The 13,643-nt window shown below is 45.2% G+C and overlaps 1 protein-coding gene across 1 annotated transcript in view; it reads left to right on the top strand.

Annotated features, from left to right (window-relative positions):
* CSMD1 (CUB and Sushi multiple domains 1) overlaps positions 1 to 13,643 on the top strand; it is a 193,176-nt gene that overhangs the window by 125,121 nt on the left and 54,412 nt on the right. The window contains exons 36-37 of the mRNA XM_087815024.1: positions 3,817 to 3,963; positions 7,099 to 7,287. Of these exons, the coding sequence (XP_087671150.1) occupies positions 3,817 to 3,963; positions 7,099 to 7,287 (336 nt within the window). The remainder of the gene's footprint in view (positions 1 to 3,816; positions 3,964 to 7,098; positions 7,288 to 13,643) is intronic.

The raw sequence follows: 13,643 nt of genomic DNA, 5'->3' as shown, positions 1-13,643 counted from the left end.
AAATTACATCTCCTCAAATAGGAAATAAATTCCTCTTGCACTGTGCAATCTCGGAAATCCAGTGCCTGTAAACCATTAACATTTTGTTAGTGTTGCAACTTTTAAACAATTAGAATACTCCTGATAGGCTCTGAAAAGATGCTGACTACACCTTAACTGTTCTTTACATCCTCAGTGTGGGGGCTTAAAGGGGATGATCTCAAACAGCTCTTCTTTTCTCGCTAAGAATTACATTGATTCAGAAGATATCTTAGGAAATAAAGGTAGTTTATTCAACCTAAATGATTATTTTACTAGATGTATATAAATACAGTGGCTCACAGAGATTTCTAGATGATAAATGCTACAAGTCTTCAATGAAAAAATTTTTTAAATTAGTCTTATACATCTTTATTAGATGTATTACATTCTAATAAACTTTTTAAAATTCTCAGCAAGGATATGTTTTTCATTGATTCTAGAGGGAGAGGGAGAGAGAGAAAGAAACATCGAGGTCAAAGAGAAACACCGATTGGTTACCTCCCGTATGTCCCCTCACCTGGGATGGAACCCGAAACCCGGATATGTGCCCTGACCGAAAATCGAACCCACAACCCTTCATTGTACAGGATAATGCTCTAACCAACTGAGCCACACTGCCAGGGCTCTAATACTTTTTATTATAACAGTGCTATGTTTGAAAGTAAACTCTGGTTGAATTGTCAATTTGAAATGAAACTGATGTTAATATTTTTCTTTATTATATCCCAGAAAATTAGACCAACATACAATTATGGCTACACATAATAACAGGGTTTCCACATGTTTTGACAAATTTGTCATTGCGTTTAGATAAATAACAGTCAATTTTGTGAACATAAATTATCTGTAATTGATTCTATGTGTGTTAATATGCCTTTTACTGACTGATGAATCGTAATACCCAGATTGCTCTTATGGATGGACACCACATGAATCCATTTATGTATTTCCAAAGATGAACTGCTAAACTGGAAATTAAATTTACATTTATAAACATGGAAACAGAGGACTAAAGGACAGTATTTTCATTTTCAGTGGTTTAAGTATGCAGTAGCCCCGCCCATCCACCTGTTCAGTTGCCCACAGACAATCATAGTCCAAGAACATTAAATGGAAAACTCTAGAAATAAACAATTCACAAGTTTTAAATTGCACTGTGTCTGAGTGGTGTGATGGAATCTCCCACAGTCCCACACAGCCTGCCCAGGTCGTGGGTCGTCCCCGTCCGGTGTCTCCCTATGGAATGTTCTCCGCCCCGTTTGTCCTGGTGTCTCGGTGCTGGTGCTCCTCACCCTCATTTTACTTAATTATGGTCCCAAAGCTCCAGAGCAGGGGTGTCGTGGTTCAGACACACCAGCGAGGAGCCAGAGTTCTTACTTCAGTGGGGAGGTGAGTGTGTGGAGGAAACGGCTCAGAATATACGGGTTCAGCGCCGTCCCCGCTTCGGGCCCACTGGGGCTGTGGGATGTGTGCGCCACAGACGGGGGTTGACTGTACAGTAAAACACAGACTGTTGAAGACTTTCCTTTAGTCTTTGGGACAGAGAGAAGTGAATTATTAGCCAAGCGCGTACACGGGCTCCTTGCTGCCGTAAGGAACCAGGTGAGTGACTCTGAGGCCAAACAGTAGTCAGAGAGGAACCAGGCCAGCAGCAGGCCTCGGCACGTGTGCGTGCTATATGGGTGTGTGCGTGTGTGTGTGTGTGTGCTGTATGTGTATGTGTGTGGTGTGTGTCTCTGTATATAGGTGTACCCATGTTGTGCATGTGTGTGTCTGTATATGTATGTGTGTATTGTGTGTGCATGTGTGTGTGCCTTGTGCACATGTGTGTGAATGTGTTTGCATATATGTCATCTTATGCTGTATGTCATGAAATAATTATTTTAAGTTTCTGAATGTTCTTTCATTTCACTTTAGCTGAGTTAGAATTCAGCTGGCCACCTTCTGCATTGTCTTTATCAGGAAGAAAACCATTATTGATAATTTATGCCCTAATCCCCACAATTTGATCTCCCAAAAATAAGGAGCGATCACACCCCTTAAAAACCACAGCAAATAGACAGTAGAGACACATCAGAGCCGCGCTGTCAGAATTATCAGAGCTCAGTGACTGGGTTTGTTCTAGTTGCAAAGATTTTTCTGTAAAATGAAAGGTCAGAGTTTTACCTGGACACCTTTTTGAAGCGTCAGTATTTTTGTTTCAGTAATTGTCATGTTCGTTGCATCTCCCTCTTTGTTTTTTTGTAAGACAGTGGCTCTGTTATAGTTCATGAGTTGACCAAAAACATGTTGAATATGTTGACTTTCAACTCTGTTAGCCCAGGAATATATTACTCTCTACAGCTCCTGTAGATATTTCTCAATTAAAAAATAAATTTTAAACATTGTAGAACTTGATTGAGAAGGTGTCGAAATAAGGACTGTGGTTTCACTTGTAAATACCTAAGTTTCCACCTTGGTAACACAGGTGTGCATGTCCCTGCCTTTATGTGCTTAGTGTTTGTGCATTTTCAGAAACATTCCTTTAGAAATTTAGTTACGTGACAGGTCAAGGAGCAGATGGAAAATGCTGAGGAGTCAGAAGTTGGATCAGCAATCTCTGAAACTTTCCTCTGGAGTTCTGTCACTTAAAGTGACGTTTTTAAATTTTATAAATTCTGGTTAATTAACCTCCCAGAGTCTTTTATTTTAGGATAGACATTGTCTCTTTAGACAGTGTTACCACGAAAACCAGCACACACAGCACAGTGCTGTCTCCTGGGTGGTAAAACATAGTATTCCCTTCTCAGGAGACTGACCCATGACGGTCTTTCACAATAAGTAGCGTTTCCTCTGATTCTTCTCGCTCTGAGTATGGGGAGCACCACCTTCACCATCTTTAACAGGCTGGTTTTGTATCCATCTACGGAGGCTGCTCCCACAAAGTACCATGGCCGGGCAGCTTGAGTGACAGACGTTAACCCTCACTGATCTGAAGCCAGAGTAGGGATGCAGGTGTGGGCAGGTGGGCTTCTCCCGAGGCCTCTCTCCTTGGCACGTAGGCGCCGTCTTCTCCAGGGTCCTCACATGGTCGTCATCCTGTGTGTGGCCGCTTCCCGATCCCCCATCGCCTCTTATCAGGACACCAGTCGTGTTGAATTGGAGCCCACCCTAATGACCTCTTGTGTGTTCCCTGACCGGGACTCCAGCCCACAACCTTGGCGTTTGTCTCATTCATCAGTTTACATGCTGCAGAGAATTCCTTTTCATAGCACTTTCCATTCTTTTTTAAAACTTCAAACTAGTAGTTAAGGTCTAAATTTTGCCATAAAAAAAACACAAGGCTGGAATACGCATTTGCTATATAAATAACACCTGTGCACGTGTGCTGTCGTTTATAGAAATGGAATTAAACCCTCAGCTTTCCTGGATATTAGCAAGTTGCTCTCCAAAGCAACTGTACTAAGACATAGTTCCGCGAGGATTTCGTGGAATTTTCCGTTTTTCCATATCCATGCGAGGATGTAGATACTAATGGTAATAAAAACTACTTTCACTTTTTCAGTTACTACTGTTTTACAGATGAGGTTCATTTGCTGTAAGTATCATGTGGTCAGTGGCATGTCCACCTGCAGCTCTGGTTGGCTGCTAATTTGTTTTTACCTGGGAGCCTGTTTGTTTCTGAATTCATGGGAATCTTTCCTCCACCCTATACGTACACAGCCTTAAGTTGTACATTTGGGTTCCAGTTTAATAGACAACGAAAGGGAGCCGTGTTTCGTAGGTGCCGACTGCGCCTCTGCTTCTGTTTCACAGGTTCCTCTGGTCAGAGCCCCCTGCTGGTGGTCCTGAGTGGGAACCACACCGAGCAGTCGAATTTCACCAGCAGGAGCCACCAGCTGTATCTCCGCTGGTCCACTGATCACGCCACCAGCAAAAAGGGATTCAAGATTCGTTATGCAGGTGAGTTGGTGAGATTTCGTTTTAATACCGAAGTGCTTTAATACAAGTGATCACATTAAATTAAGAAATTAGATAGGTATACATAAGCCTCATTTTCAGAGATGAATAATAAACTTTAGTAGAAATAATACGATGGGAAATTCTGAGTGATATCTCTAAATGGATTTAGGGATAGTAAACTGTTTGTGGATTAATAATTTAAAAATATGTTGCTCACATTGTAAACAATTGAATTGCCTATCGTAGAAAGCAAAGACATTTCCAAAAAGATGAAATTGTATACATTCAATTTAAAACATGTTTAAATGCTAGGGGAACAAACAGGAAGATATAATAATGCTATTAATTTTATAAGTAATAACCGCTTACTGTTAATAATGTCCTTTTATTGATTATTCATCTGTATGACTCTTTGTGAATAACATGCAGACACTAAACATATGACATATTAGATCCTATTTACACTTGTCATTACTATCTGACCCGGCCTAATGTTTTTACTGCCCTACAAATGCAGTAGACAGACAATTCCATTTCTGATATGTTTTAATTATGAAGCAAAAAATCTAAACTTTTCTCAATATCCCAGAACTCAGCAATACCCAGTGGTAAAAATCGAAGCATATCTCCCTCGGGAAGGTGCCCACTGTCTGCGTTTGGTCGAACAGTGTATGTTATCGGAGGGTTGCTCCCTCCTGCGGTGGTTTGCCGTTGTCAGTGACGACCAGGTTCTGAGGGAGAAATAGGAAAAAGCCGCAGGGCGTCAAGAGTGAGATCCCAGCTCCCTCCAGTTGGTACACACCACGAAATGGTGAAAGCACCATGTTTTTGAAGAGGCTCTTGGTGTGAGGACAATAGGCATAGAATTCATTTTCTTTCTCTGCAAAGTATAATGAAATGTACTCAGGCCTTTGTCTGCTCCCCACCCCCACCCGTCCCTGCTCTCAAAGCTGCCATTTAAAAAGCTGCTCAGCAAAGAGCTTACAGCTGTCATTTGCTTTTAGCAGAAAGAGCTGTGAAGAGCATTAGGGCAACGAGGGGATTTGCAGTCATCCGATTCCTTGTTTTAAAAAGTAATCAGACCTTTGGGATGGCTGGGATTTCTCTCCAGGGTGCAGAAGTGGGTGGTGCAGGGAGATTCTGGTGAACACAGTGCGTCTTGTTTTATCTGTGGCACGTTGCGCAGGAGCCTGGTGATGTGGATGTTTTTATTTATTAGCTAGAAGAGTCTTTGTTAAGCTGTGTCGGGAGAGGAGGAAAGTGAAGAAGTTCTGAAAAGGCTGCGAATGCTTGTGTTTCGTTCCATCAGTGGCTACACCTGTCCATCCATAAACACACAGATGTAACTTTCCACAAATGTTCACTAAAATTCAGTGATTCCGTGGCCTTTGCTAGGAGCGCATCTTCAGTAACCGTAGAGCTTGATTACACAAAGATGCTCCTGAAACATGACCATGGGCACCGGGGGCGTCCGCGGTAATGTGAGCACACACTGCACACAAACCTTTGTCTCCCTTACTCTTGAATTGTTGGTTATGGGCACACCTGTGCCGTGTGATAGCCGAGTTCGCAGTGTCCCCTCTGCAGTCAAGGACACCTGTGTCAGCTGAGGTTGTGGGAGAGGCAGAAACGCAGCCTGGCCAGGGGCCAGAGGGAGGCTCAGGGAGCTGAGCCTCCAGCCTTCTGCCATCGGACACACCTGCTGGACTTCTCCTTGCCCCAACTCTGCCAGGGCCCTTCCAGTGGGCTGAAGGGCCAGGCACTGGTCTTAATTCTTAATGTAGCCAGGAACCCAGAGGCAGGACCTGAGTTCTAATCTCCTGTTTTCCTTTCAGCTCAGTGCTTCCCTCTGAGCCCCTCCAGACCTTGTTCTAGGCGAGTCAGGAAAGAACAGGTATCTCGAGACCCTGCTGATAAGGGGCACATGGAAAATAGGAAAGAAAACAGGCGGTTGTTAGACCCCTAGAGTTACTCGTCCTGCAGATTATGTTTCCTAACGGACCGAACTATGACAGAAATTGCAGGTGACACCAGAGAGCTGGTGGTCTCGCTGCCCCTCTGTTTGGTTTTGCTTTGCTCTGTTTATGAGAACAATGGTTCTGGACAGTTGTGCCCAGAATGCCTGATTCTATACCTGCCTTCCCTAAAGGAAATAATTTGGTTCATTACAACTCGCAAAATTTGGTCTAGAACCTGCCACAGACAATGGCCTGGCCCAAGGGCATCTTACGACAGTGAGGGGATTTTAACTTCATGGATATCAGCCCTTTTTTTCCTTAATGAAATGGAACCATAGACAGTCATCAGCTCAGAGTGTGCTCTGGGGATGCTTCTCAGAGGAACAGGGCTCACAGCAAGGCCAGGCATGTAGATGCGGCTCTGGGCAAAGCCAGGAGCACTGCCTCTGCATTGATTCCTAAGGAAGTTTGGCCTCAGGCTCTCAGACCGTGTGTGCTTTGTACTCAGAACCCCCCGGAGTGGTACATTCAGAGCCTCTCCTTCCAGAAGGACCCGGGGACCCCAACCCTCACTTTCCCAATTTTACTGTTCTCAGTTCATCTGAAGGGGGGGTGTGGATTTTTTGCAGCCTTTCAGATTGGCTTCTGTCACTTAGTCACATGCACTTCAGGTTCCTCCATGTCTTTCCGTGGTTTAAGAGGCCAGTTCTTCTCAGTGCTAATAATATCCTGTTGTCTGGATGGACCACGGTTTATCCATCACGTGCTGAAGGACGTCTTCGTTGCTTCTAAGCTCTGGCTGTTATGAGTGAAGCTGCTGTAAACATTGTGTGCAGGTTTTTGGGCGGACATGAGTTTTCAGTTTCTTTTGGTAAATTCCAAGGAACACGATTAATGGATCATGTAGTAAGAGTAGGTTTAGTTTTGTAAGAAACCGCCAGGGTGGCTGTCCTCCCGGGTGGGTGCCCCATCTGCATTCCCCCAGCAGTCAGTGAGATTCCTGCTGCTCCGCACCCTGTGTGTGGTGCTGGGATGCATGTAGAGCAGGGTTACACACTGTTACCGGTTCCCACTGTTTGAACAATAGAGCTGTTTCATGTGCATCACTCTAGCCACAGGAATGCAATAGCCCCTTACGACTGTCCGTTTGCTTACATGTGTGTTTGTGTGCCTGCAGCCCCTTACTGCAGCTTGGCCCCCACCCTGAGGAACGGTGGCATTTTAAATAGGACCGCGGGGACACTGGGAAGTCAAGTGCACTACTTCTGCAAGCCCGGCTACCGCCTGGTCGGCCGCAGCAACGCCACGTGTGTTCGGAACCCCGTGGGCGTGTACCAGTGGGACTCTCTCCCTCCGCTGTGCCAGGGTAAGAAATGTGGTTTTTTTATCCTCAGACTTGAATTCGATCCTTTTTTCTTATTTCAATCATGCTCTGAAAATGACTGGAGCAGTGCCCATGGATAAAAGGTAAGGAAAAATTGAATGTAGGTTTTTAAAAGTGCAAATTAAACTTTCCGCAGGCCATGCAGACAACCCTGACATTGATACCAGGCTTGATCAAGCTTCGCGGCCTGGATTCAGAGGATGGCCCACAGTCACTCGGTGCTGCGGAGAGTTATTCTAGTACTGACTTGTGTTTCATTTTGAAGTAAAAAAAAATGTGTTGTCTCATTTAGGTTCAAAATAATTTTTTGACAGTTGAAGTAATTTAAAAATTCAGTTACTACCTTTCCTTATATTAGATTAAAATTCTTTGAGCATATGCTGTGTATATTTCATTTTCTTTGGGTCTTTTAAATCTAGGGCTTGTTAAAGTCGATTTCAATATTTTATGCCTTTTTTGTATTTTATCTGTCATATGCATAAAAATCAGATTTTCAAAGACGGCATTTTAATTTTTAATTGAAGGCTTTGAAGTCATGAAATTTTCATAGTTTTGTCTTACTGAGATTTATATTCATAATGAAATATATTGGCCTTTGAAAGCTAATTATGATTTATAAATAGAACCTCATAGCGGTTTCCATTCTTTCCCTTCCATTAGATGCTAGATTTCCTGTGTTGTGCTGAGACGATAATAGGTTTTTATCACGTTTACAATACGTGTTCTAACCACAGGGAGCCACCAGCTCCTGGCCGCAGGGTTTACACCCTCCCTCCAGAAACTGTCCTTCAGTGTAAGATAAACATAAAGGTCCAGTGACCTTGTTTCATCAGGAATGATGATTTTTTTTCTTTAAAACAAAAGTAATTTTTCTTTCAAAAGAAAATACACTTTTCATTTTCCTTCAATGCTGTTACTCTCTGTCCATGACTTAGAGCCTATGGCTTCAGAGAGCAGCCCCATGGGCTGTGTCCTTGGCCCTGGGGACAGAAGGACAGTGACAAAAGGGCTGACCTAGACGGCAACCTGCCAAGGAAAGGGGGAGACAGCAGGACCGGCAGACGCTCCGGAGACCCTGAGCCTGAGAGGATGCTGGGAAGGCACTGCTGTGCTGAGGGGCGTGTGACAGGAACGGTCTGGGCATGTGGTGGTCCATCTTCCAGATGCCTGAGGTGTTCTGACAACCGCTGGCCAGATGGAGAGGTGGCATTTCGGGGAACACCCGAGAAGAAAGGAAAGGAGGCCTGGAGTGTGTTTGCTGGTAACTTCGAACCTCCCTCTCCTCCCAGTTCCGCCCAGCAGACATTTGATGCTGAATAGAATGACTCAGAAACAAATAGTGCACAAAAAAACAGGTCCTCCGGAGATGCTGTGGTTTCAGCTGAAGAATCTGAGTGAAGACAGCGTATCTGTGCTCTGTGTCAAGCACCCAGAGCCTCGCACCGTGGGCATGGGGTCGCTTGAGATGGAGAATCGGAATATTCTCCTTGGGTTTCCCTTGGAGATCTGTGACCCATGCGACCGTGTCCTCAAATCATGAAATGTTTCCAAAGTCTCGTCTTCCTACAACAAATCCCCTGTTCTGCACTTTCTGTGGACCGTCCCCATAACCAGGGAGGCAGTAGGTCTTCTTTCTTCACAAACTGTGACTTGTGGCACCTGGAGGGTCTTTAAAATAATCTGCTTTAGCCCGGCCGGCATGGTTCAGTGGTTGAGTTTCAACCCTGAACCAGGAGGTCACATTTGATTCCTGGTCAGGGCACATGCCCGGCTTGCCAGCTCGATCCCCAGGCGGGGGCGTGCAGGAGGCAGCCAATCCATGACTCTCATTGATGTTTCTCTCTCTCCCCACCTCCCTTCCTCTCTCTGAAACCAGTAAAAACAAATTTAAAAATAATAATAATCTACTTATTTTCATCTATTTGAAACTGAGGCACATAAAGTTAAGTGACTTATTAATAGCCATAAAAATGTTGGTCTGGAATCCAGACCCTCTGACTCCCTCTTTGGTGTTTGAATCAAACTGTTTCTGGCCAAAAGAAATTCTATTTAAAATCTTGCAGCTACCACGCCTGGGAGCACTTTGTATTAGGTGCTTACACTCGTTTACAGTGGGAGAGTTCCGTTAGTCCTGCCTTAGGTACTTGTGATTTGTATAAAGTAGCAGTTTAATGATAATGATACACAAAATATTTTCATCACACATGAGGCTATGTTTAAAAATAAAATACATGGTAGAAAGTAGGCCTTTTTAACCATTTAAATTGTGTGGTACAATTCCATACACATTTTTATCATTTTTAAAATAAAAGCAAATGTTTTTAAATAAATATAAAAATGTTGACCTGAACAGGTGAAGACCATTGACAAAGGAGCGTGAAAGTTTACATAGAGTGTGCTTATATGCTGCATATTAGCAATGTATACACCCCAACCATCTATTTCTGATGACTAAAGAGTCATTGGAGTTAATTTATCTGAATTTAATATAAAATATAAATGTTCGTTGTTGCGCTTTGTAATTGAGGGAAACTGGATGTTTGGTGTAACTATCCGCCTTCCCTTTGTTACTTGTAGAAGGCAAAGCGTTTCCATATGAACATGACCTGGCTCACAGAAAGTTCCTGGCCTCCTGCCACATAGCCGGGCAGAGCTTCGTCCAGGAGCCGGCCGCTGCTCGGAGAAGGCGGGTCTGAGCAGGGTCAGTGAGGAGGCCGGTGTTTCGACGAGTTCAGCAGCATGGCGACATCGTTGCTGGTTTCTCAGGGAGGAATTTTACATCGTAGGTTCTGTAAGGACCGAATCAAATAGATGAAATTGTAATTTAAGAAAATGCTGTGGGCTGCAATACCTTTCAAACTAAATAGCTCTACCACAAAGCACTGATAGGAGACATGTTGGCAGCAAATCACACTTGATCCAATCAACTAGAAATCCTGCAGTCAGTCCTGGTGAAGGTCTTGAGAAAATTGGGAATTTAATTATTGACGCCAACTGTTGAAACATTTTAAGACTTTTACCAAACACAAAGGTTACCGTATTTATTTTAATTATTTTTATTTAAAAACAGGGACTTGAAAACTGAAAATAGGTTAAATAGGTAAATACAAAATCTATGATTTTCTCAAAAATCACTTAAGGGTGATTTTTTCCCGTTTAAAAATTATTTCTCTTGTATCAGAATCTGTTTTGTTTTTTTCATTTTCATGGACTTTTTGCCAGTGGCATCTTAGAAGCACAAATGTTTTTAAAAATATGTTTTTATTGGTTTCAGAGAGAGGAAGGGAGAGGGGGAGAGAGAAAAGCATCGATGGATCGGCTGCCTCCTGCAGGCCCACTACTGAGGGTCGGGCCCCAAACCTGGGCGTGTGCCCTGACCTGGAATCTGACTGGTGACCTTCTGGCTCCTGGGACGTCGCTGAGCCACGGAGCCACACCGGCCGGGCAGAAGCACAGAGAACACCAGTCGCCGATGTCAGGGAGCTCCTGTCTCCCTCAGTCTGCTTCCTGCCGTGGGACACAGGAGCCTTGGACTCTCGCTCTCGGGGCTGTTGAGGGGATTAAAGAAGTGACTTGGAATCAGGGTTCGACTTCTGTGTCAACGAGCTATTTCCGTTCCTGTGTCTGGAGGAGGATTTGTGGGCACTGTCCCCAGACTCGCCCAGGATCTGGTGGGTGGTTTAGATGTGGCCGAGCCTAAGTCACAACTGGGGGCCCACCCTGCCCCGGGACAGTGCCTTTCCCAAGACACTGGGAGGGTTCCGGGCAGGATCAGTAGGGAGGCCCCCTGACGACCGTCTGAGCGTGAAACGTCACGGGCAGCATGTCCCTTATTCATCTCAGAGAGCTTCAGGTTGTTTTCCTCACTTGGCTTGACCTTTTTAAATTATTTCTCTGGGAAAACTGTTGGATTTTGCATTTCTCCACAAAGTGGGCATAGCTCCCATCCTTCAGGCTCCATTTCCTGCCTCCAAGCAAGAAACTGCGGGGCAGCTGTCCCCACTCTCAGGACACTGGTCTCCTTCATCCCAAGGGGAGGCCTACTTCAGAGCTGGACTTTTCCACATTGTCTCAAAGACCCAGTGGACTGGCAGGCGTGTCCGGGTGCCCCACGTCCTGGACCCAGGTAAAGGAGGGAGCAGCCCCGAGCAGCTGTGGCCTTAAGGCTGTGACCCTCAGGGCCTCAGTGGGCTGTGGCTCGGCTCCAGGTCCACCTTGTCTGATGTTCAGCTGTTGCCTGCAGTTTGCCAGCCCTGGGGGCTGGGACAGAGGATTTCTCATGAAGGACACAGTTAGGCTTCTGTTCAGAAAGTGGAGCGTGGAGATGGAGGCACGACTCTGCTGAGACGAGCTGCATTTGCTAAGGTAGAGGCATGGACGGGCAAGAGCTGGGCACGGGCGAGACGGCCCTCGGGGTCCGCCAGGGTCAGGTGCTGAGCTGGAGCTTGCCTAGGAGTCTCTCATCCTTGCAGACAGTGGGGTGTCTTTCAGAAGGAAACTGTTACTTTTTTTAGAATTTCTAAAAACAGCATCATCATCAAAAGTTAGGGTGGGTTTGGTGTCCTGGCAGAAATGAATTGAGTCATTTTGTAAACCCTCAAACTTCTACCTACGAGCACAAGTGCAATGGCAGCTACTGCTCTCCTGTTGACTTTTCCTCGTGCTGGGGGTGGGCAGAAACGGGGGCGGCAGGAGGAGGTGGGTAACCTACTCGCAGCGGTGTCTGAGTCTCCGTGCAGGTCACTGTGCAAATCCTGAGAAACTGGAGACAGTGACACAAGGCCATGAGGCTTACTTTCTGGGCAGAAATATTGGGAAACAGGGAAACTGCAAAATATTTTGCTATTTGTTGCAATGAAAAGAGTCACCGTGAGGTACTTTAAGCAGCGTGAACTTTGGAGGTAGGCATCTGGGATTGGAGGTGGGCTGACCCCTTCCTAACTGACCTTTGGGTAAATTATTTTTTTTAATTTGTTTTTACTGATTTTTAGAGAGAGAGTAAGGGAAAGGGAGAGAGAGAAGCATCGATCAGCTGCCTCCCGCACGCCCCCTACTTGGGATCAAACCTGCAGCCCGGGCCTGTGCCCTGACCGGGAACAGAACCAGCAACCTTTTGGTGCCTGGGATGACGGCCAACCTCCTGAGCACACGGGCCAGGACCCTGAGATCTTACCTTTGCCTCATTCTAGATGAGTCTGGATCAGAGCTGGTACACTGAAAAAGAATCGTTTTCTAATCAGAATGAACATATGCACCCCGATGTTCATAGCACAGTTTACAATAGCTAACTAAGATCTGGAAACAGCCCAAGTGCCCATCAGGAGATGAGTGGATAAAAGCTGTGGGACATTCACACCATGGGATACTACGCAGCTGTAAAGAAGAATCTCGTACCCTTTGGGACAGGATGGATGGACCTGGAGAGTATTATGCTGAGTGAAATAAGCCAGGCAGAGAAAGACAAACATCACATGATCTCCCTTATATGTGGAATCTAAAGAACTTAATAAACTGATGGACAGAATAGATTCAATGACATGGAGGCATAGATGAGACTGATGAATAACAGAGGGATGGAGGAGGGCGGGTGGGCGGAGGGGGAGAGAGTAACCAAAGAATTTATATGCATCTATGCACAACCCAAGGACACGGACAATGGTGGGGAGAGGGACTGGGAAGGGGGATGGGACAGGGTGGAACGGGTCATTGGGGAGAAAAGGGGACATCTGTAATATTTTAAACAAAAATAAAAATTTAAAATTAAAGATCGTGTTTATTGAATTCTGCCCAGCTCTGTATTAGACCAGCTTCCGTGCTCACCGGCAGCATTACCTTGCCTTTCCCATTGGAGCTGATGTGCAGGGACCTCAGGGACCAGCCTCTGGTCCGGGTGTCCCCCCGAGCCCCTCCTGTAGCTCAGGCCCTGTCCTCCCACAGATACTTTATACAGTAATAGATGTATGACCACAGATGCGTTGACGGCCTTGGCCACAATGTTTGCCTTTAACGGAACTTCAGGAGCATGAGCCGCTGGAGGTAGGGAGGGGGCAGTAATAAGGGGAAGGTCCTGGGGACCTGAGGAGGGTGACTGTCTAATGGCGAGGAGTCAAGATTGTGACTGATTTTTGTGATTGTAGAGACAAGGTTTGACCCTTTTTCTCCAACATGAAATGATTAAACGTGTTGTGCTCTTTGTTCATCTGATACAACGTGTCTCTGAGATTAAACTCTCTCAGCCCTGGGACTTTCCTTCTGGAATAATAACCGTGAAGATATTTTATTCTGATCAATTCTCCTTTGTTTCTCATTAACTCTTGAGTTCCTTCAAACTTTGAAAA

This window comes from Miniopterus natalensis, chromosome 2 (genome assembly GCF_054644295.1).
Source record: "Miniopterus natalensis isolate mMinNat1 chromosome 2, mMinNat1.hap1, whole genome shotgun sequence".
Classification (NCBI taxonomy): Eukaryota; Metazoa; Chordata; class Mammalia; order Chiroptera; family Miniopteridae; genus Miniopterus; species Miniopterus natalensis.
Note: the sequence above shows the minus strand (reverse complement) of the source record. Positions and strands in the feature narration are given on the sequence as shown.